The sequence below is a fragment of the Aotus nancymaae genome, unplaced genomic scaffold (genome assembly GCF_030222135.1).
Source record: "Aotus nancymaae isolate 86718 unplaced genomic scaffold, 86718_ANA_hifiasm-v0.15.2.pri h1tg000030l, whole genome shotgun sequence".
Classification (NCBI taxonomy): domain Eukaryota; kingdom Metazoa; phylum Chordata; class Mammalia; order Primates; family Aotidae; genus Aotus; species Aotus nancymaae.
Window position 1 is genome coordinate 8620989 of NW_026988443.1, and position 24903 is coordinate 8645891.

At 35.1% G+C, this 24903-nt stretch overlaps 1 protein-coding gene across 13 annotated transcripts in view; it reads left to right on the forward strand.

Annotated features, from left to right (window-relative positions):
• CHD9 (chromodomain helicase DNA binding protein 9) overlaps nucleotides 1-24903 on the forward strand; it is a 267637-nt gene that overhangs the window by 136247 nt on the left and 106487 nt on the right. For 8 of the 13 annotated variants that reach the window (XR_001106735.2, XR_001106734.2, XM_064383065.1 and 5 more), the window contains 2 exons: nucleotides 11043-11374; nucleotides 24613-24724. Coding sequence is in view for 11 of the 13 variants with exons in the window: in XM_064383065.1 (XP_064239135.1) it covers nucleotides 11043-11374; nucleotides 24613-24724 (444 nt within the window). In the remaining 2 variants the exon portion in view is untranslated. Of the gene's footprint in view, nucleotides 1-9394; nucleotides 9902-9939; nucleotides 10264-11042; nucleotides 11375-24612; nucleotides 24725-24903 lie in introns of those variants that run through there. The other 5 variants (XM_021665017.2, XM_021665018.2, XM_064383068.1 and 2 more) reach the window with 3 other exon arrangements.

Sequence of the window (24903 nt, forward strand, 5' to 3'; positions counted from 1 at the left end):
TTAAAAACTAATGGTAGGGTACCCAAAGAGATATTAAGCAGAAATAAAAAGTCAGTAGGAATGTGGGAGATGGTACCAGTTCACAAATTTAAACTGGAAATATTCAATTAGAGAGGTTTAGTGCAAGCTGAAGAAGAACCGTTAGATGAATTTTGGAAGGGCTCAGTTGACATGGTCAGGATTTCTCTTCCTTTTTTTGGTGGCGGGGGGCAGGGGAGCCATGGTCTCTCTGTCGCCCAGGCTAGATTGCAGTGATATGAACAAGACTCATAGTAGCCTTGACCTCTAGGGCTCACGCAATCCTCCCACCTCAGCTTCCCGAGTAGCTGGAATTACAAGTGTGAGCCACCATGCTCAGCTGATTTTTTAAATTTTTTATAGAGATGGGATCTTGCTATGTTCCCCAGGCTGGTCTCAAACTCCTAGGTTCAAGCAGTCCTCAGCCTCCCAAAGTCCTGAGATTACAGATGAGAGCTACCATGCCTGGCCCCATAGATGGATTTTTATTGAAAGCACTTAACAACTCTATATCTTAAAATCTGATCCTGTTACTATGCTATATGTAGTCATTTATTGATTCCTTAATTCATTCAGCATATATTCATAGATATTCATATAGATAAACATGTATATATATTTTAAAAATTGAAAATTTCACCTTTTATTTTACTTAATAATTCAGTCATGTTTTTAATTATTTTTAGATTTGAAAAGTTTTATTTTTATAAATTTAGAGGTATAAGTACAGTTGAGATACATGGATTTTTGAATAGTGGTGAAGTTTGGGCATTTAGTGTACTCATCATCTAAACAGTATACATTGTACCCAACTGGTAGTATTTCATCCCTGACTCTGCTCTCACTCTCCCACCTTTTGGATCCAGTGTCTGTTGTTCTACTCTGTATGTCTGTGTATACTAATTGTTTAGCTCCCACAGGTAATTTCCATGTAGTTTCTGTTCGCTTCTTAACCTACTGTTGTGTGGCTTCCATCTCAGCCACTTCCATCTTGACCATTAAACTATTCTTACTGGAATATCTTTACAGTACCAGAAAATAAGGAAGTGCTTGAAATATGGTGGGGTTAAAAACACAGGAACCAACTTAAAGGAGCTGTAAATGACCAACGTTAGGACAGTTTGAACAAGTAAATAATCATAGTGTCAGATTATAACCCATAGAAAGAAATATTGGCCAGGCACAGTGGCTCATGCCTGTAATCACAGCACTTTGGAAGTCCAGGGTGGGCGGATCATGAGGGCAAGAGTTCGAGACCAGACTGACCAACATGGTGAAACCCCATCTCTACTAAAAATACAAAAATTAGGTGGGCATGGTGGCACGTGCCTATAGTCCCAGCTACTCGGGAGGCTGAGGGAAGAGGATCACTTGAACCTGGGAGGCGGAGGTTGTAGTGAGCCACGATCATGCCACTGCAGTCCAGCCTGGGTAACAGAGCAAGACTCCATCTCAAAACAACAACAGCAACAACAATTAGCCAGGCATGGTGGTGGGTGCCTATAATCCCAGCTACTCGGGAGGCTGAAAATTGTTTGAACCTGGGAGGTGGAGCTGAGATCTGTGAGTCTATACTGGAACAAATGAGTGAATAAATTAAATAAAAAGGGAGAAGAGACAGCTCTTGTTTATAGTAGAATTCTAATTGGAAATGTGGAAGGAATTATGGAAATAGAAATTTTCCATTAGGCAAATATTACAATGATGATTGTTATGGGCAAGAATCAATGAATGCTAGAATTATTGGGCAAATGTATGTGGGAAAGAGGATATTTGCATTGTCTCAAAATATCTCCTGGAGATAAATAATTACATAATAAAATATGTATTAATTACAAAAAAGACATTTACATGGAGAATAAATTGCAGACACTACTTTAACCAAGTAACCAAGGGCAGCATCACCAGTAATAAGACACTGACATCATATACTCCCTGATATGATGTACTGAGAAGAACACAGTATAACATCACACCAATAACAATAACAATACCTAACATCTCTCAGTATTTGTATGCCTGACACCATGCTAAAGCTCTCTATAAGCATTATCTATTAGGTCTCACAAGAGCCCTATTAGGTGAATACTATTATTATCTACATTTTACACTTGAGAAAGTTGAGGCCCAGGTAAATGATGGAACTGGAACCAGAATCCAAGGCTATCTCAAAAACCCATGCTCTTAATCACAGTGTTATGCTGAGAATAGCTTTTAGTGTTAGGGATAATTTATGGACTGAAAAATTCAGCATATTTAATGTTGTCAACAAGTAGTGAACTTGGTGAGGTTTTGTGATTTGATGTTTTAAAAATATACTTTTGACTTATTTGGAAGCAATAAGTTTGCTTGGAAAAGTACCACAAACTAATGTAAAATAGGAGATTAAATACTACTTGTTTTTAGATCATGTATGACCTTTTTCTAAACCCATAATATTTTATCAACTATTCTGGCATTTTTATCAAAACCATTTAGCCTCCCTGTGTCTTAAAGTGTGATCCTGTTACTTCTCTCTATATAATCATTTATTAATTCCCTAATTCCTTCAGCATGAAGTCTAGATATTTTAACACAACCTATAACACTGTTGATAATCTAGTCTGTTAATATTTCAGTCCTTGTTATCATTATCCCATATGCATCTACTTTTCTTGTCATGCCAAACTACTTGTTATTCCAGAATATAACTTTTTAAATTTCTTTATTATTTAAGATTTCAAGTGTACACAGAAGTAAAGTATCCATCTCCCAGCTGCCAACAGTCATCAATTTATATGGCCACTGTTGCATCTGTATTACCCTCTAATGAACATGGCCATCCTCTCCATGGATGTTTTTGAAGTACATCTCAGTCTTATCATTCATCTAAAAAATACATGGATTTATACATCTAAAAGACAAAAATTTGGTGGTGGGGGGATGGTTTGGGATTTGTTTTTTTCTTTGAGACATTGTTTTACTGTGTCACCCAACTTGAGTACAGGGGCTTATAGAGTACATAGCTCACTGCAGCCTCAAGCTCCTGGGCTCAAGTAATCCTCCCACCTCAGCCTCCGAAGCAACTAGGACCACAGATGTAGCACCATCACACTTAGCTAAGTTAAAATTTTTTTTTAAAGAGATTGTGTCTCATTACATTGCCCAGGCTGGCCTTGAACTCCAGGCTTCAAACAATCCTCCTGCCTTAGTCTCCCAAAATTCTGAGATTAGAGGCATGAGCCACCAGTCCTGCCTTAGATTTTTGTCTTTAAAACACAACTGAAAAACCAGTTTCACACATAAAAAGATAACCGTAATTCTTTTTTTTTTTATTTGTTTCTGAAAAGCTGTAACCATAATTCTTATATAATCAAATATCTGGTCAGATTTTCTATTTCTTTAGTTGTTAAGTAAACTTATTTTTGTAGTTGACTTGTTTAGGCCAATATCTAAACTTAGAAAACACGTAGACCAAATGCAGTGCTCCACATGTTGCATTTTGTTGAGGTCTTTTAAGTGTTCCTCTCTTTTTTTTTTTCCGTTTTATCATTCTAATTAGTCTTAAGTCTCTTTTACTCTGTGGTTCCCCTTTTTTGTTTTGTATCTTAACAATTTCTTTGTTGAAGAAACAGAGTCCTTTGTCCTATGGAGTTTCCTACACTCTGGATTTTAGTGATTACATCCCCATTTTGCTGATTACATCTGGATTTTGTTGATTGCATTTAACAAGTTCCTTTTTTCCCTGTGCTTCCCGTAAGTTAGATATACATTTTTACTTAAAAAAGAAACAAAACTTGTATGAACATCAACTATTTGCCTGAACTTTTATGTGGATGCTTAAAATAAAGCCAATCCTTAAAAAGTGTTACTGTATCAATGCAAAGTAAGATTATGACACTTAAAAACAGTCTCGGTTATCTAAAAGTGGAAACCTGGGTACTACTGCAAGTCACAAGACGAAAGTAAACCTTTTAATTTGTGAACATGACAGTTCACAGATGTGAAGAAAGTGAAGTGAAATAATTGTTCCATTTCTGTGAAAAACTCTGAAAACAAATCTAAGGGTAAATTTCAGAAAAAGACTGACATAATCTGCTCTTGGATCAGTTTTTTTCCCTTTTCTCTTTAAACACGCCTTTATTGATAGTTTGAAGAAAAATGTTATATGCCTTAAACATCAAAAGCAGCCACCATATTAATGTTTGACACATATTACTAAAATTAACTGCAAATCTATTGTTTTTAGGTTGATTTAACATGAATATTTAGGTAAACAATTATGCTTTTATTATTATTTTTTTAGACAGAGTCTTACTCTGTCACCCAGGCTGGAGTGCAGTGGCGTAATCTCAGCTCTCTGCAATCTCCGCCTCCTGGGTTCAGTTGATTCTCCTGCCACAGCCTCCTAAGTAGCTGGGACTACAGGCGTGTGCCACCACACCCAGCTAATTTTTTTTTTGTACTTTTAAAAGAGATGGGGTTTCACCGTGTTAGATGGTCTTGATCTCCTGACCTCATGATCCACCCGCCTTGGCCTCCCAAAGTGCTAGGATTACAGGCGTGAGCCACCACGCCTAGCCATGCTTCTATTTTTAAAATAAGAAAACTAAAAACCAACACACCACCTTACAATAAACAATTTAAGAGAAGTAAAATGCCTTATTAAATCATCTTTATAATACCAAATTACTTTAAAATGCTTACTCTCTTTTTGACTGCAGAGCTTTGAATTCTTCCCTTTCTTGGCTTCCATGAGTATCTCTTCTGATACTCATCTTACCGTTCTTGCATTTTCTTCCTGTTTTCCTTCAATAGCTCCTCTTCATCTGCTAGCTCTTGAAACTTGGTGTTTTGGGGTATCACCACTAGTTCTCTTCTGTTATTCTACATTGTCTCTCTAGGCAGATAAACTCATTCTTGCTCAAGGCTTGCTATCTTTCTTCTGTTTTATGTCCTCTTCCATAGAAACTTCTATCCACCTAGTCCTCCAAGCCTAAAGCCTAAAGGTCTTCCTGTCTCTTGAGAAAGGTTGGGAGAATTTTAGCTACAATGCGGTTGTATCTCTGTTATTGAAATTCATTGTTCTATGTTTTATTTTTACTAAGGAATTATATCTGGGACCTTATTTTTTTTTGTATTTAAAAAAAAAATGTCAAGTAGAACATTTCTTTATCTAGATGTGTGTGTGTGTGTGTGTGTGTGTGTGTGTGTAACCTCCAGCACCCCAGTGTACAGTAGCCATGTGATTATTTTCCCCTTCTCTTTTTGAAAATTTATAATTTCTACTTATGTCCACATACAAAATTGATTCAGTAATTTTATTAATACAACTAAAATATTGGAAATGGAGGAACTCCCCAATATTGGGGTTGGGTATATGTGAAATTACTTTATCAGAGGAGAAAGGACCTAAGTCCCCACTCAGATTTTAAAACCTCTAAGTTCTTGCCCAAGTCTCTTTGCTTCTTTTCCTCATGAAGGAAAAGGTGAATAACAGGTAGTGTGAAAATTTATAATTTCACTAGCAGCATGAAGTTCACCTATAAGGGACTGTCACTATCCTCTTCTACTCTATTTTTTTGTTGTTGTTGTTATTTTTTGTTTTTTTGTAGTGGGGACAAACACCATCCTCTTTTTGTAGTGGGGATTGACACACTCTATTTGTGTTGTTGTTGTTGTTCTTGTTTTTGTCTGGACCCTTTAAATGTATGTCATGACTTGCTATTAGGTCATGATCTGTCTTTGACAAACACTTATACTATAAATCTTTTGTTTTTGTTTTTGTTTTTGTTTTTGTTTTCTTGAGATGGAGTCTTGCTTTGTCACCAGGCACCAGGCTGGAGTGCAGTGGCGCAATCTTGGCTCACTGCAATCTCCGCCTCCTGGGTTCAAGCAATTCTCCTGCCTCAGCCTCCCGAGTAGCTGGGACTACAGGCGCGTGCCACCACACCCAGCTAACTTTTTTTTTGTATTTCTTAGTAGAGACAGGGTTTCACCATGTTAGCTAGGATTGCCTCGATCTCTTGACCTCGTGATCTACCCGCCTCAGCCTCCCAAAGTGCTGGAATTACAGGCGTGAGCCACCGCGCCCGGCCTATCTATAAATCTTTATGAGTTTCCCCAATACTGAAATACGATATCTCGGGTCTTCCATATATTCCTCCCAGGTGCTGTCAAAATAATATTCACATATCATCTGTTTTATTACAAGTTTTCTTTTTTAATGAATATTTGGATATGATATTAATATATGTACCTTTTATGTATTTTTTGTTTATATGTTTGTTTGTTTGTTTGTTTTGAGACAGAGTCTTGCTCTGTTGCCCAGGCTATAGTACAGTGACACAATCTCAGCTGACTGCAACCTCTGCCTCTTGGGTTCAAGCCATTCTCCTGCCTCAGCCTCCTGAGTAACTGGGATTACAGGCAGGTGCCACCATGCCCAGCTAATTTTTTTATCTTTAATAGAGACAGAGTTTCACCATGTTGGCCAGGCTGATCTAGAACTCCTGACCTCAAGTGATCCATCCACCTCAGCCTCCCAAAGTGTTGGGATTATAGACGTGAGCCACTGCACCAGGCCTATTATTTTAATCATACAAGCTCATGAGGAGCAAGGCCTGTGTGTTTATTTTAAATTTTTAAATACTTTGTATTTTGAAACTAACTTGCAGAAAAATTGCAAGCATAGTACAAAGAAATTATTTTGCTCCATTTGAATAGGGGGCAGACCTAGTAATCTGTCATCTCCGAAGACTTTGATATATATTTTCTATGGATAAGAACATTTCCTACATAACCACAATATAACAAGTAGAAAATTAATAAAGCAGGAGCTCTGGGGACTGAGAAGAGGAAAAAAATCCAAAATGCAATTAAGTAGATTTGACAGAATTTGATGACTGCTTAGATGGAGGGACAAGGGCAGAAAAATCATAACATCGTACGTTTGTGTGTGTGAATTGGGAAAGGACCAATGTTAAAAATGTTCAATTTCTTAACACTTCAGTTGATATTCTGTGGGAATATGGCTTTAAAATATTGTATTCTAGTAGCAGAAGAAATATTTGATCATAGATTCTCTGCTGTCTGCTATTAAGATTTATTGGTAAACAGTTGAGATTCTGAGTCAGGTAATAGAATCTATTGAAAAATTGTATAAGAGAAGTGAGTTATTTTGGAAATCCTCCTAGGTTCTGTGAATAGTGAGTGTCAGTGAATTGAGGGTAATGTAAAAGAACAGCAGGAGAATCCACATCTTACATTCCAGCTGACTTCTCTCTCTGAGGATCCAGTCCCAAATTTCCAATTGCTAGAGCTCTCCATTTCAAACACGGTATTAAAAGAATTAAACTTATTGCGCACACATACACGTTCTTTCTCCACTAGGTTTCCTATTTCTTTTACCTTTTTTGTGTGTGTGTCTTTTTTTTTGTGACGGAATTTCGCTCTTGTCACCCAGGCTGGAGTGCAATGGCGCAATCTCAGCTCACCGCAACCTCTGCCTCCCGTGTTCAAGAAAATTTCCTGCCTCAGCCTCCTGAGTAGTTGGGATTACAGGCATGCGCCACCATGCCCAGCTAATTTTGTATTTTTAGTAGAGACGGGGTTTCTCCATGTTGGTCTGGCTGGTCTTGAACTCCCGACCTCAGGTGATCCTCCCTCCTCAGCCTCCCAAAGTGCTGTGATTACAGACATGAGCCACCGTACCCAGCCTTCTTTTACTTTTTCTTGGTCGAGAAACCAAGTACTGGCTCTTCCGAGCCTCAGCCATGCTCCACCTGTGTCTAGTTGATTTCTACATTTTTCAAAGGCTACTTGAAAAAAATATTTATCCTAGCTTATTATTGGTATCTCTGAAGTTTTAAGAATGTTACTACTTTGCTCTGTCCTCAAATTAATCTCTGTAAATCATGGTAGTTGAACCAAACATGATTAAAATATAGTGGTTAAGAGCATGGTCTCCCTAATGAGACCCCTTGTCTTTTTTTTCTCTCTCTCTCTCTCTTTTTTTTTAAATACCCAATTCCTGCAGAGACTCCATGTCTTTTAATCCCTGCTCCACTATTCATCTGTTTTATTATGATGTGATCTTGGGCAAGTCACTTCTATGCCCCAGTATCCTCATATCATACAAGATCAGTAGTACTTATCTCACAGGGTTGTTTTGAAGATTAATTGAGTCAATATATAGGAAATGTTAGGAATAGTGCCTGGCACATAGTAAACACTACATTTTAGCTCTTCTTATCATAGTGATTTTTATAATTGTTTGTTCTCTGTTTCATTCTGTCACGTTGTAATGCTACTGTCAGAGTATCTCTCTCATCGGCCAGTCCCTTATCTCCATTGTCACTGTTATTACCCTATTATTAATCAGGATTAGATTAGTTATTACATGTAAAATACTTAGAATAATGCCTGGCACTTAGTAAGTAGTCAGTGTTATCTCATGATTGTTATTATTTTCACATTGATGACCTCTCAAGTCAGTCAGATCCTTTCCTTGTCCTTACTTGTCCTCTGCCTTTAATCTCTCGTGCTGTCCAGATGGGTCTTTCTAGAGCCCTGTTTAGTTAGTGTTGTTTCTCTATTTTGAGGCCTTTGGTTCCTAAAAGGGGCAGAGGGGGGAACCCAGTGTTGTCTTATAGTGCTATCAAATGACTAACCAGGACCAACTGAATAAATGACATTGATGAAAGGTAAATTTGAATTTTAAAGCGGTGAAATTTTGTTTTAGTGATTTAAGGACATTGCTTACTAAAATAGAATCAATTTTTATAGAAAGAAAAGTTGTACTGATGTTCAAATTCAATTCAACTTGCTACTTATTTATTTTCAGCAAGGAAATAAACCTACAGTTTTACCTGAAAAATTCATCAGTTCAGTTAAAATAGAAGGTGAGGAGAAAAGGTCAGGAAGGTTTTGAGTTTTTTATGTTAGGAAAATGTATTTATGTTAAGATGATGAAAAAATTTTAACATTGTTAGTAATTCTTCATAAATACTTCTCATTTGTTTATTTCAAAATTTTAAGCCTCTTTTTATAATTCAAATGAAGATAGCTTCATTTCTCTGTTTTCAAAATAACATTGTTAGCTTTTTGTTAGAAAAATTATTAGAAACCTTATCTAGTATCTTAAAGAGAAGTCACTTATTACGGGTTCATTTGCATGACCTGCTCTTTAACCCTTTGCTAATCTTCAGCTATTTTCATATTTTAAATATTTTAGAGTATCTTGGAGAAAAGTATTTTTCTCCAGTAAAAATTGCATTGGATTTTGTTTTTTTAAATATTGATAGCCACATAATGCCATTTCACCACAGTTTTAGTTCTCAGGTGATTTTTTAAAATCAGATTTTTATGTATATTTTTAAAAACTTTACTGCAGGAAATGGCAGAGTGAGAGTTAATGTGTTACATGGAGGGAAGAACAGTCCATTGGGGGTTAAATTGCAGAGTCTAATGGAATAATAACTGGTAGCACCATCTGCTGGCCTACTTCCGCAGAAGGAGTCAGTATTTTTAACGACATCTCTAATATTCATGCTGATGCATTTTGATGCTTTGTGCATTCATTTCTTTCTGTGCTTTGTTGGAATCTGGCTATCTGCTTACAGCTATTGAGGAAACTCAGCTTTTTAGGAGTGTTTACAGCCTTTTTCATATCTAAATAGAATGAACAGTAGGTATAAACTTGCCAAGGCAGAAATGTGTTGATAAATCAAAATGTGTATTTGTGGAGGGTTGTGCATCTCTTGGTTGCAGCTTGCTAAATAGGCCATTTAGGAATCTTCTTTCAATGCTTTTTTCTTGAGCACTGCCTGGGGTGGTGAAAAAGCAGAGGGCAAGCCTTTGTCTGACGCCAAAAATGTCTTCAGTGAAGAGGCCAAGAGGAAGGGTAAGTGAAAGCCTGAATGAGTGGGAGGAGGAGGGGTTCTTTGGGCTAAAAGGCTAATGGGATTGAATAACCTTCCTTATTACTGGCTGCTGCTACGGGAGTCGTACTGCATCGCCATCTTGAGCTTGTTGCTGTTTTCTCGAGTCTTGGTTATTTGTTATAGCCTGTAGGCCTTAAGGTGGCATTTTAGTGAGCAATTCTAAACCCTCCTTCCTTTCCCAGTGCTGGAGCACTGCTATGAAACCTTTGATGAGGCAGGTATAGAAAAAATACCCAGTGAAGCACACTGGAATCAGCATGAAAATGTGTTTGGAAATTCCTGATGGTTTTTTCCTTTGCTATAGTCAGAGGCATGTTTACGGGTAAGAACATAACAAAACTGTGATCTAAGTATATGTGGATGAATGTGTGTTTGAAGAGGAAATTCTTTTTAAAATGCTCTTGATCTGCTTCCTGTGATATTGCTAAAATATTAATAATTTTAATGTAAAACTATAAAACTTGTTTCTTTCCCGAATTGCTTGAGCAAAATAATTATGATATAGAAAAAGAAAAAAAAAATTCACATTTAACTCTTTCATGGGAAAACTAAAACTTTCTCTAATTTTAAGTATGAGAATGTCTGTTTACTAACTAGCTATGTTGCTGCATTTAAATATTAAATGATTTCAGGTTCTGGTCTTAAAGCAGAGGCTTTATTTTTCTAAAAATCATAATAAACTGTAAGGAGTAATTCTAAATTAAAACTATTTAAAAATGTATTAACAATGTTCAGAATTTGGGAGGGAAGAGGAAAGAAAAGACTTTTATTCCAAATGCACAGAGTATTTATGGGATAAAATTTGAATCAACTATCTTTACAGGACAAAACTTGAATCGACTAACCAAGAATGCCATGAAAATATCAATGAATCTATAGTATCCTTCTTTAACCTTCATTTTTAAAAGTAGCAATTGAGCTGTTTATATCTGTACTAATTTCTAGATAAGCAAAATGTTTTAATTTAAATTTGTTTGTAGCACTCACATATTTGCTCATGTAATTTTACCTCTAAGCTTAATTTAAGATTTTAAGATATTTGTGACAATTGTTTCAGATGTACTTTGGTATATTCTATAAAAAATATTTTTATTTCTCTAGCCTCCATCTTCCAAGAAGAGTGATGGTTCTGGGACATATACTAAGTTGCAGAATACCCAGGTGAGGGTCATGTCTGAGAAGAAACAGAGAAAAAAGGTGGAATCAGAAAGCAAGCAAGAAAAGGCTAATCGTATAATATCAGAGGCCATAGCAAAAGCAAAGGAGCGTGGGGAACGCAATATTCCACGGGTAATGAGCCCTGAAAACTTTCCTAGTGCTTCAGTTGAAGGAAAAGAGGAAAAGAAAGGTAGAAGGATGAAATCCAAGCCAAAGGACAAAGACAGCAAAAAAACAAAAACTTGTTCTAAGTTAAAAGAGAAGACAAAAATTGGGTAAGTTGGTTAAGAATTAAATTTAATTCATTTCAATGTTTTGTTAAAGTTCACCCTGTCTAACCATCTACTTTTGATTTGAGTACATTTACTCCCATATTTAAGTTTTAAATTGCTGACTACCATGCTTGCTTTATTTCCTTGTTGAATGAATTAGATAATATTCCAGGATCTCCCAAATTTTTTGGTTGTATGAATGCAACTTTTTGTATGTCAATATTATTAAAAGGGATTTAAAGTAGTAAAATATTTCAGTATATTAATCAGGAAAAGGATAAAAACAAGCAAAATGAAATCCATATTGCTGTGCCAGTTTCATATTCACTTTCTTTACAGAGCACGCATTGAAATTCTTTTTAAGATTCTTTATCTCTTGGTTGTACTTGTGCCTCACTGAGCACCTCACAGTTTGGAAACATGAAATGTAATATTTTCTTATAAAACCACAACTTTGGACTGAAGGAAATGGAAAAAAAAAAAAAACTAATACCATATAAATCAACAATAAGTAGCTGCTAACTCTTACTGATTTACTTCCATACAGTCTGATTTACTTTATGTTATAAAGAGGTCAAGTGAGGATTAATGCTCCAAGATAATTATAAGGACAAAGAATTGCTCTAGGAGGATACATTAATCCTATGTATTTTTTGCTACTTACCTAAAACATTTTCAAAAAATAAAATACAGTAAATGTTATAATTTGCTTTATAGGTATATTTGCTTAGCAAGCAAGGGTGAACATAACTAAGACAACATAGTTTAGAATTGTTTTTGCAGGACTGGTTATTTTTGAGGACTTTATGTGGAATTTTACATAAAGTGGTTAATCTGACTTTTCTCTTTTTCACAAGTCCACAACAAAGAATGTCTTTATTATGAAAATTTTCATTTGCTCAGAAATTGTTGATATGTTATCCAGATATTTAGAACTAATACAATTGTATAAATCAAATGAATTCTTAGCATTTTAAATGCAAACACCAGATTATTTTGTTCAGTCCTGATGCCATTCAGTCCCAAACTATTAAATAATATGGGCTCTCTTGTTAAATAGATAGTAATAATATTGATTTTGCATTTTTTTGCAGACAGCTAAAATGAAATTTGAAAGTTTTCTACTCCTTTATTTTTTTAGAGGTTTTAGGTATGAAAGTAACTTATTTTTCCAAAACTCTGCCCAGTTTTAATTCAGGAAATCCCATATTTTATTTTTTGCTGTACCAAAAGTTGGTTTCCAGTTTTAACTTGTCCAGAGATCAAGACAGAGTAGAATATTATTTGGAAGAGTAACTTTTTGAAAAACAATGCATAAAATGAAATTGGTTGATAAACTTCAAAAGTTATACTAACTGCTATTTGCTTCAAACTTGGGAGGGAACAGCTAAAGGCAAAAGATACCAGAAGTAAATCTGGTTTAAGAAAAAACATTGTATATAAGAGAAAACTAGAAATAATTAAATTAGAGAGAAACCGATTTTTAGAAAAGTGAATTGATATGTTAAGGGAAATAGTAACACTGAAGTGGAGTACTGACTAGTTTTGTGATATCTGTATTTTTGTTAAGAGTAGGTAAATTATTCACAGTAAATTATTTTAATATTATATAACATTAATCAATTACTTTTTCTAGAGGTAGCAAGCTCTAGAAAACAAAATAAGAATTGTACTAGAAATGATATTTTTTCTATTTTGGCTAAATACGTAGTAAAATATTGAGTAGTTGCTAGAAAAGAAAAATTGTTGAAAATATAGGCCTTTTTGATAGAAGAATTCGTAAGTTGAACGCAGATAAGTAGAACTGAAGTTTGTTTTTTATGCAGCTATTGGAGTAAAACAGTAGTATCTTATTTATATTAGTCAAAGACAAAAATTATTATAATGTTGGAGGAAAAGGCATAGTTGGAATAAATGAAATTCATATACAATCCAGAATTCCGGTATTAGCCAATTGAAGTACTTCATTACTGTGCCTTCCAATAAGCCACTATACTTTGTAATTTTTGAATTTTGTGATTTAATTTTTGGATGAAGAATCATTTAAATAATGTTCGGTTTCATCATTTCAACTAGCACCATTTTATGATATACTAAACATTTCACTTAAAATTATTTTTCTATTAATTTTAGAAAAATTGGGCTGTTGCTAATGTACAAATTATTGATATGAGTTAGTTTGGAAAGCAGTACGACTTAACCAACAGCAGTGTAAAATATAAATTTAAAAAGTAACTAAATTTGTAAATAGTAATTTATAGTTGATGTCACTTATTTAACCCATATATGTTATTTGATATAATCTAGGAAAACTAATCTGAAGAAAAGCAATACTGCCCTGTTTGCTAATGTGCTTGAAACCTTTTCGTTGTCACTTTTGTAGATTAACTTTTTTTTTTCCAACGCATGTCCTTTTCAGAGCACTTTCTTAGAGTCTCATTTAATTTTTACAATCTGTGAGTTTGATTGGGTATACAGTGTGATAATGGGGTTAAATTATTTGGCTCTGGAGCCAGTTGCATTTGTTCAGATCCCAGTTTTATCACTTTCAAGCTGGGTAACCCTGTACAAGTAGCTAACCACCTCACGCGTTAGGTTTCTCCTCTGCAAAATGGGGATAGGGTAGTACTCGCCGCATAGTATTATTTTGAGCACTAAATCAGGTAATAACATATAAAATAGTACCTGGAATATGTTAGGTGCTCAGTAAATGTTAGTCATTGTTTTCTGAAAACATAAATAACATAGCTATTTAAGGAAAAGGCCAAGGCCAGGAGCCACACCCTTTCCTTCAAGGCCACATTCATTCAGCTACCTCAGTTCTCTTTCCATTAAGGCTCTGTTCCTAAATATGATCAGCTTAAAAATTAAACAGAAAAAAACAGTTGCTACTTGTTAAAAGGGAATAATAGATTAATTTATTAATAGCTATTTTGACATGACCACTCTTCTGTTGATCAGGTTAGCCAAAGTAGCATTTAGGATAGATAAATTTAATTTGAAATGTGCCTGGAGTTTCAGGGAGTTGCTCATGGTTATGTGGAAGGATATGAGTTGAAATGGAAATGCAAGTGCAAAATGAAGGGTGAGATAGGCCTGGAAAACTTTTATCTGCTTTGGTGTTTTTTATGATCTTGGCAGTCAGGTTCTAAAAGCTGCCTTACATACAAAATAGTATTCCTTCAATAATAGTAGGTACATAATAGATACTCCATGAATGGAATGGGATGAATTTTATGGACTCGATGGATGGATGGATGGTTAAATTTTAAATTATACCGAAGGGTTGAACTTGTTAAATTGAAAACAGAAATGGAAGCTAATCCATTCATAAAAACACAGGGATATAACTAATAGTTTAGTAATAGTAGAGAGTTAGGATGAATTTTACTAATTTATTTTAGAAGCTAAGATATCCAGTAGAATTTTCTTATGGCCCTGTTTGGTTTTAGATTATGGAATGGGATTTCACATGATTTGATAGAAGTTTTTTTTTTTTTTTTTTTTTTTAAGATAGAGTTTCACCATATTGGTCAGGCTGGTCTCAAACTCCTGACCTCAGGTGATCCGTCCACCTCAGCCTCCCAAAGTGCTGGGATTACAGGCGTGAGCCACTTCGCCCGGCTGATAGAAGTATTTTTAAATCTATGATTTATTACTTTGACATTTAAATTATGTTTCCGTGTTGTCAGTTGGAATTTACTTGTGTTATAGATTATCTGGCTGACATAAGTAGAAAGCTTTTGGTTACTCAAAAATTTTCTCATAGCCCTATAAATTCAATCAGTTGTTATCCTTTATGATTAAACTCTTTTCCTTTTTGTATTAACCATAATTATCCTTCGTATGTGTTACAGAAATAGTAGTTGTCAGCTTTTAGTTAAAACAGAACATGTCTAAATTTGGAGATGTTTATCAAACTCTAGTAGAAATTAAGTATAAGTCATGTTATGAAGAAAAACAATAAAACATTAATTTAGATCTCAAAATGATATTGTGCCTGTGTTTGCTGTAGTCTTGAACCTCCAAGAAGGAAGGAAGGAAAATAACATTTATTAATTACATGCTATCATACATATACATATATGTATAGGTGTGTATTTTTAACAAAACTAGCATGTATGTCCACATGTACATTTTTAGAGAGACATTCTCATCTGTATAATAAAATCTAAAGGAAAAATAAGATGAACAAAATCTGAGAGAAAAATAAGATATATCATTAGAAATTGTCACTTCATAGTTCTTGTTAATAAAGTGACATATGAGGCCCTGCTTGCAAAGTTTTCAAAACAGTAGGAATTTTGAAATAATATATGCTTGAATTAAATATAAATATGTTAATTAATTGTTTATTGGTATATGATAAATGAAAGAGCGGTTGTCAAAATGCATGGTATACATTTATTATGAATTTTTGATTGTTAGACATACTATTCATTAGTAGTCTTCATGTAAGTTCTAGGTTTTTTAAAGCCAAGCAGATAAAATGTTTTACTGATTTTACTGCTTGCATGTAAATTACAAAACTTAGTAAAAATCTGAAACATCTTCATCCTCACAAACAGTTGATATGTATGTAACTTATTGTAACTAATTTCAAATAAGATTAATAGTTTTAGGCCGGGCACGGTGGCTCGTGCCTGTAATCCCAGTGCTTTGGGAGGCCAAGGCGGGTGGATCACCTGAGAGGTCAGGAGTTTGAGACCAGCCTGACCAATATGGAGAAACCCCATCTCTACTAAAAATACAAAATTAGCTGGGCATGGTGGTGCATGCCTGTAATCCTAGCTACTCAGGGAGGCTGAGGCAGGAGAATCACTTGAACCCGGGAAGCGGAGGTTGCGGTGAGCCAAAATAGAGCCATTGCACTCCAGCCTGGGCAATAGGAGTGAAACTCTGTCTCAAAAAAAAAAAAAAAAAGGATTAACAGTTCTGTTTTTAAGAATGGTACCTTTATATGAATCATGCTAGTAAGATTTATCATTGGCAAATAGATGTACCATGTTTTATTGAGTCTAAGGTGTCATTAATTATAAGACAGACACACCATTAATTTTATGTGTCAGTAGAAGACAAAAAAATATTGCTAGTTAACACTATGGCATGTCATTGATTATTAAAATGATTCCCAATTGCAGAGATGTTAATATGTAAAAAACAATACGTATCTTTTAAGAATTGAACTGTACTAATAAATGTATTGACTGATTAATACTTAGCTAATAACTTGGATTCTTAGTTCTTTTTTACATGAAATACCTCAGTAAATTCAGCCTTTCTGAAAAAAAAAAAAAAAAAGATGTCCAACTTTAAACAGGAAGTAATAGTCCAAGTTCCCAAAAGCTTATATAGTACAACGTAACTTTCACATATTTAAGGATTAGAGTTTTAACTCCCTTTTTAAAACTAGCTTGTTTTTCCAAGATGAATTTAAGCTGGGGTCTTGAGTTGAACTTTAAATGGGCATCATTTCACTGAGTTAAAGGTGTGTGTGTATGTTTTTTAAGTTTGTATTTGAGGACTTAAAAATAGCCTCAATACCTTTCACTGGACTTGCAAAGAAAAAATAATGTGACATTGTATTTTTGCTTGTTTTCTTCTCTTATGATGAATTGAGTGTATTAATTACAACAAATTGACTAATTTGATAAGATTCATTGTTTGTTCAATTATTGCAATGAGAGAATCAACAGGGGGCAATTACAGATTGATGCAGTGTAGAATGCAGCTTGTTGCACAACAAGTACTACTAATACGTGGGCAGGATTGAAATAAGTGCATAAATTATATCTGAAAATCAAATATAGACACATCAAGTATAAACATTGTGGTTTTCTACTGCCTGTACTTACCAAATGAATTAACATTTCAAATTCATACTTTAGTTTGAAATTGCCCTTTGCTGTCAGAAACAACCCATGTTTGATATTTAGGTTTTTTCCTTGCCTGAGTATCTGTTGCCAGATTTTGCTAACATTGATAACAGATCCTTTAATGTTTTTACGAACAAAATTTGCATAAAGCTTTTTATTATTAATATATTCTGTATCACTTTGTTGCTTTTCTTTGGGGATATTTCTCCTTAGAATAGCAAACTATCAGTTTATTTGAAGCATATATTTATAATGAAATTGTATTCTAGTATATAATGTAGTAAACTCTTTGTAATCCTTGATGGAAGAATGGAGCGTTCTATAGCAAAAAAGTGCTTAACTGATTTTATTTTTTTTACTTCTGAAACATCTGATTTCCTTCAGATAATATTTATGGCTATCTGTTGTCATTGTATAGATAATAGAGATTTCTGGTTTTATGAGAGTCAGGTAAATTTTAATCTTTAAAATTTACTAAAAGATAATATGGTTCATATTTATCTTTAGTCATTATGTTTACTGATATTAAATATCTGTTGACTGGTTGAAGTATATGTGTCATTTTTAAATCAATAAGATGTGTTGGAAATCATAATCAGGAATAAAGGGATCACGTTTTGGAGCTGAACACTGCCTGTCTGTGTGGTGAGACCAATACCTACCTGCCTTGCCTATCTCAGAGTTTTTCTCAGAATCAACTGAGGTATTGTAGGCAAAAGCACTTTAAAATTTATAGAACACTTTATAAAGTATAGAACACTTTCAATGGTATTCTATAAATATAAAATAGTTGTATTATCCTGAATATTTGTTCCTGGAGTTTTCTGTACTAATTTTACTCTCTGAGCCAGTGGTTCCCAAACCTGGTAGAGCACCAGAACTCTTGTGGAATATTTTAAAATTCATATTGGAGTCCTAGTTTCTAGATCAGAATCCTGGGTTTGGGACCCACAAATCTGGTTGGGTTATTTTTTTCTTTTTCTTTTGAAGTAATGTCAGAAGTACAAAAATAGGTCAGAGTTCCCTTAGGCTCTTCACTCACCTTCCTCAAATGTTAACATCTTATGAACCATGGCACCATTATCAAAACCAGGAAATAAACATTTTAATAATTCTATTAACTTATCTGCAGACCTCATGCAAGTTTTGTCAGTTCCCTTTTGTTGGCCAGTTCAGGATCCCACATTTCATTTTGTTGTCATATCTCCTTAGTCTCCTTCTGTTTAGGATAGTGCCTCAGACTTTTTTCTTTTATAATGTTTTCATTTTTGTAACATACTGGCCAGTTATTTTGTAGACTGTATGTCAGTTTGAGTTTGTTTGACGTTTTTTCATAAAGAATCTGTATTTTATTGTATTTTATTTTATTTTTGAGACAGGGAGTCCTGCCGTGTCACCCAGACTGGAGTGCAGTGGCACAGTCTCGGTTTACAGCAACCTCCGCCTCCCAGGTTCAAGCAATTCTCCCGCCTCAATCTCCCAAATATCTGGGATCACAGGCATGTGCCACCATGCCTGGCTAGTTTTTGTGTTTTTAATAGAGACGGGGTTTTGCCAGGTTGGCTAGGCTGGTCTTGAACTCCTGACCGCAGGTGATCCTTTCTTCTCGGCCTCCCAAAATGTTGGAATTACAGGTGTGAGCCACCATGCCTGGCCAGAATCTGTATTTTAAATAGCTTTCATGAAGCCTTCCTTAAACATGTAGGCACTACTGATCTGATACCAACCTAATTAATGCCTCTTTGTAATATTACCTAGATACCATTTTAGAACCTATACTAAATTGATAAGTTTTACAGTTTTCAAGGTTCAATGTAAATAACCCTATTTTTAATATCTCTCTTTCTCTCTAGATAAATAGATAAATCATTTAATTTTTTTTTTTTTTTGAGACGGCATCTTGCTCTGTTGCCCAGGCTGGAGTGCAAGTGGCATGATCTCGGCTTACTGCAACATCAGCCTCCCTGGTTCAAGCGATTCTCCTGCCTCAGCCTCCTGAGTAGCTGGGATTACAGGCACACTGCACCCCACCCGACTAATCTTTTATTTTTGGTAGAGATGGGGTTTCACCATGTTGGTCAGGCTGGTCTTGAACTCCTGACTTCGTGATCCCCCCGGCCTCCCAAAGTGCCAGGATTACAGGCATGAGCCACGGCGCCTGGCCTCATTTTATTTAAAAAAATGTATAATATTTTAGAAATAGGAATTCACTTCGTTGCCTAGTCAGGCCTAAAACTCCTAGGCTCAAGTCATCGTCCCACCTCAGTCTACCAAGTAGCTAGTACTACAGGTACACACCACTATGCCTGACTTATACTCCTTCCTCCTTCCTTCCCTCCCTGCCTCCCTCCTTCCCTCCCTCCCTCCTTCCTTCCTTCCTTCCTCCCTCCCTCCCTCCCTCAGAATAACTGTTTTTTTAAAAATCTAATTTTAAAATGCCACTAGAATTATATCAGTCAAAATGATTTCAGAACTGACTTTTTTCCTATCATGGAAATGTACCCTTTTTATATCAAAAAGGCATTTTTGTAACATTTTGGACTTAGAAGGTTTAGTAGGAAAATACTATTATATCTGAAATATCTCTTAAAAGTTAGAATCTGAAAAAGACTTGCATGGGTTGTTAAAAATGACTAATGAGTTTGTGAAATAAGATGCCATTCCAGAGATGTAGAACAATGTTGGAAGAATAATACAGAATATGTGGAAAATAAAGTGAAAGTTGCTTTTTGGTTTTTAAGTAAAATTTTCAAATAATTAGTATAACAAAAGGCTTATCTAAGGTGTGACAGGAAATGTTTTTATCTAACCTATCCCTACCACTCAAAAGGGCAAGTGTTTAAGATTTACTTAGTAGTTAGTATTTATTTATTAGTATTTATTTTCTAGAGATTTAGTTAAAATTTATCTATAAAGATAACGTTTAAGCACCTTAGTCCTTTGTCCATAGAGAATAATCTTTAAATCCCCTTATGCTACTGTAAAGGAATAGCAGAACCAGTTCATAGTCATTTATAAATTTTAAAAAATATTTGAATATCTGCTTCTCATTTCATTCAAGTTTTTAATTCATTGGGATTTGAGTCTTTAAGCAGCTGCATAAGATATTGCATCCAAATGTGCATTCACATAATTCATTTAACTTACCGAACATTGAGAAAATAACTTTTTAAGCAATGTATGAAGGATATTAATAGGCAATGATTTCCATTTCATAGGAGATTGTTATTTAAACAACTACATTCTCTGTTTGTTGTTTCTATAAACTAGTTGAAAATACACATTTAGGTTGGAGATTGATAGCAAGTAGGAGAAAGTATCAAATATGTATTTTTACTACCCAGTTTTATTTAGTATTGTCCCTGACTTTGCCATTAAAAATCATCTGCACCAGTGCCTTAGGATGTAGCAAATATTTAGAAGCAGAGTAATGGATTTCATTAGGAGGAGGTTCTTACTGGGAGAGGCATGAGAGGGCGTTTCTGGGAAACTAATAATGTCTTGTTTCTTGATCTGGGAGCTGGCTATACAAGTATTTTCAGTTTGAAAAAAATTGATTGAGCAGTACTGTTATGTGTGCACTTTTCTGACTTTACATTACACTTTAATATTAGTAGACTTGCACTGATAGGGTTATGGAAAATGAGAGATTGGATTGGGGGGCATTTTGAGGTTGTGATACCTATGAGATACCCATATGGATATGTCTAATAAGCAATTAGTTATTGAATGTGAAGCTTAGGGGAAAGATCTGAACTAGAGATAAGAGATTTGAGGATCTTTAACTTCTAGGTGGTAGTTAAGAATAGATTAAATGAAATCTCTCAGGGACAGTATATAGAGAAGGAAGATGGCTGAAAACAACTTTGAGAAAAACTGAAGTTTAAGAGTCTGGCAGAGAAGACTTGTCAATGACTGAATCCTATGGAAAACTAACATTCAAAGAGTAGATGCAAGAATAAGAGCCAAAATTTAGTAAAAGCAAGTTTAGTGAGAACCAGAAGAGTCTTGTAACAGGGAGCCAAGAAGGGTGCCACAAGTAAACAGTTACCTGTTATACATGAAGACTTTTTAAAGTTCTGTTGGATTTGCCATTTCAAAGGTCTTTTGAGTCCTTAGGCATGAGGAGTTCAGGCTTTGGAGTGAAGCATATTTAGTTTCTGTCTCTATTCTTACTACCTGTGTGACTTTGAACAAGTTATTTAACTTCTCTAACCCTCAATTTCCTCTTATAAAATAATAGTACTTGCCTTTCAAAGTTGTATGAATGTCAAGTGAGAGAATGCAGCACAGAGGCTGACTCATAGTAAACACTGAATAAATGGAAGCTGTAAATATTAAAAGTAGTTTTTAAGAGTTGAGATTTTAGTGGGTCGAGGAATGAAACGGAAATGACTCTTGAGAACTGTGGATACAAAGGAGGAAGAACAAGATCATATGGTATCTAACAGTAAATATAGCCTCAAGGCAGATTTTTATTTTAGGAAAGAAACTAGAGAAGGAAAGGGGACTAGAACAGAGAGGAAGTAAACAGTGAAAGTGGCAAAAGGGAATGAAGTGTAACTATGGTTGGTTCCTTAATGTTGCTTCGGAATATCTTTGTGTTTCCTCTGATTTCCTGCTTCCAACGTAAGCTGTATTTCTTACTGTTATTTGCTTTCTTCACATATTCAGAACCGTGCAGGTGAGACACCAAGTAAGAATTTCTATTATTCTGTTGAATGTGGTAATCATACCAATACAAGAATAATATAGGGAAAAATCATTCTATAACTTTTTCTCACCTCAAGTCTAGTCATCCAGTCAACTGAGTCCTGTTGGTTCTGCTTTCACATTAAAAAGTTCTGTCTTTCTTAACCTCTTCATCCACATTCCCATAGCTCTAGATTACACTCTCTCCTCTGAATTGTCATTTACCTTATCATTGGTTTCCCTGCCTTGCATTTCACTTGTTTGTCATTGCATTACCCCCTTGCTTACAGTGCTTATATCTTGCAAATGCTTTATTTTTTCCATTTATTCAAAGTAACTCACTACATAGTCATTAAACATTTGTTGCCAGTGATGAACAAGACAGATTCCTTTCAAATTCCTGTTCTTAAGAGCTTAAAAGTTGGCCTTAAAATGTGAACTATTTGTGTGTCTGTGATCTTCACCCTTTCTGGTTGCCCAGCTGTCTGCTGCCTCCTTCTGGGTACTCTTTGTGTTCCTGTCATATTACCACTGAATATTCTCCTTACTCTTCTATGGTTTTCATTCCTCTGCCTGGAATGTACTCTACCACTTCTTTCACTACCTGTTAAACTTCCTTTCATCATATCAGATGTTATCTATTCTGTAAAGCCCCCTTTACTTTTTTTTTTTTTTTTTTTTGAGATGGAGTCTCACTCTGTTGCCAGGCTGGAGTGTAGTGGTGCAATCTCAGCTCACTGCAACCTCTGCCTCCTGGGTTCAAGCGATTCTCCTGCCTCAGCCTCCTGAGTAGGTGGGACTACAGATGCATGCCACCACACCCAGCTAATTTTTGTGTTTTTGGTAGAGATGGAGTTTCACCGTGTTGACCAGGATGGTCTCAATCTCTTGACCTTGTGATCTGCCCGCCTTGGCCTCCCAAAGTGCTGGGATTACAGGCATGAGCCACTGTACCCGGCCCCCCTTTACTCTTTTATAAGTGTGGACACTTCTTCCTTTGTGGTCACATTGCATCCTGTGCTAACCACCACTTTGGCATTTTAGCTGTGATCATAGTCTAACTATGATACTTTAAGGTTAGGAAATGTGTCACTATATTTTCAAATCCTAGAGCCTGGGAAAGTGCTTGGCATATAATAATTAGAAGTTGTTAGCATTAGTTGAGAAATTATTATGTATCAAGACTGTGCTAGGAGCTGACATACATTGTCTCACTTAATTCTCAGCAACAGTAGTTACTATGATATCCCTATTTTCCAAGCAAGGAAACTAAGGCTAAAAGACATCAAGTAATTTGCCCAGTGTCTCACAGATAGGTACACGGTGGAGTCAGGGTTTAAATCTTTGACCCTGTGATTTCAGTGTCTCACAGATAGGTACACGGTGGAGTCAGGGTTTAAATCTTTGACCCTGTGATTTCAAAGTACATGCTCTTAACCTCCAAATTCTCCTACATTAATAAATAGTTGTTGAAAGAATTCTGATATCTTTTTGATAAATCTTATCTGAAAGTATTTGGGATATTTTCAGTTTTTATAATATAGATATTTAAAATAGTCTATTGCTGATTAACAATTACTGTGGTCTAAGATCATGCCCCTGCCTCTGTTGAAGCAGATAAGAAACGTGAGAGTTATATATTTATACCTCTCATCAAGACAAAAAAAAAAAAAAACACTTTCTGTTTTAGATAGCTCCATCTGGTGTGTATGTATGTAAATATCAATATATATAAACATACATATATAAAGATATACTGAGACATACATGCTATAGGAATATAAAACATAATATTTCTTATCCTTAGGAATATAGAGTACAGCTAGGATAAGCCTTAACATAAATGAAAGAATTAAAGAACAACTAATTGTTAAAGTGTCTTAAGTAATTGTCTTTCTACTGTAGAGTAGAAAGAATTACAGGCTTTTAACGAATAGGGGGATTCAAGGATAATAAGTGGAATTTGAATTGAATAAGAGAGAAAATCTGTCATTCCAAATCTGCAAGATAAAATAAATAGTTATGTCACCTCACATTTTTCCTATGAAAAGTAATCTTGAGCCTAAAAAACAAGTGATAAGACTTGACTGCCTTTTTTTTTTTAGCCCACTAAATGTATTTATTTATTTGTTTGTTTGTTTGTTGAGATGGAGTTTCACTCTTGTTGCCCAGGCTGGAATGCAATGGCACGGTCTTGGCTCACTGCAACCTCTGCCTCCTGGGATCAAGCAATTCTCCTGCCTCAGCCTCCCAAGTAGCTGGAATTACAGATGCCTGCCACCATGCCTGGCTAATTTTTTTATTTTTAGTAGAGACGATGTTTCACCATGTTGGCCAGGCTGGTCTCGAACTCCTGACCTCAGGTGATCCGCCCACCTTGGCCTCCCAAAGTGCTGGGATTACAGGTGTGAGCCACTACACCTGCCCTACTTGACTACCTTTTTGTGTTTAGAAGTACATTAATTGTACTTCCAAACATAGAATTGGATGGTGTTTGTTCCATTAAAATAGAGTTTATGTTTTGAAAATGTCAACATGGATTTCAGGATAGTTATCATCCTTGGTTGGACATGCAAGTGATACAAAGTGGAAGAAAGTTTGTCATGACAGTCTTAATTAAATTTAGGAAAATTCGAAGAATTCTTACTTTTTATTCTTTTCCTCTTGAAACAGCAAACTCATTATTACATTGGGTAAGAAACAAAAAAGAAAGAACGAATCTTCAGATGAAATATCTGATGCAGAACAGATGCCACAGCATACATTAAAAGATCAAGACTCTCAAGTGAGTATTACAACTTTTTTCTAGAAATAAAACACTATTAGAATTATTTAGTTAGCATAATATTGCCTTGTGGATATTTACACTTTAGTTTAGAAGTAAAAATACATTTTGTAGTATGGTAGAAATTGTAAGGTAGTATTATTACAATATGCTCCTGGTAGTATTACCATAGAATATTA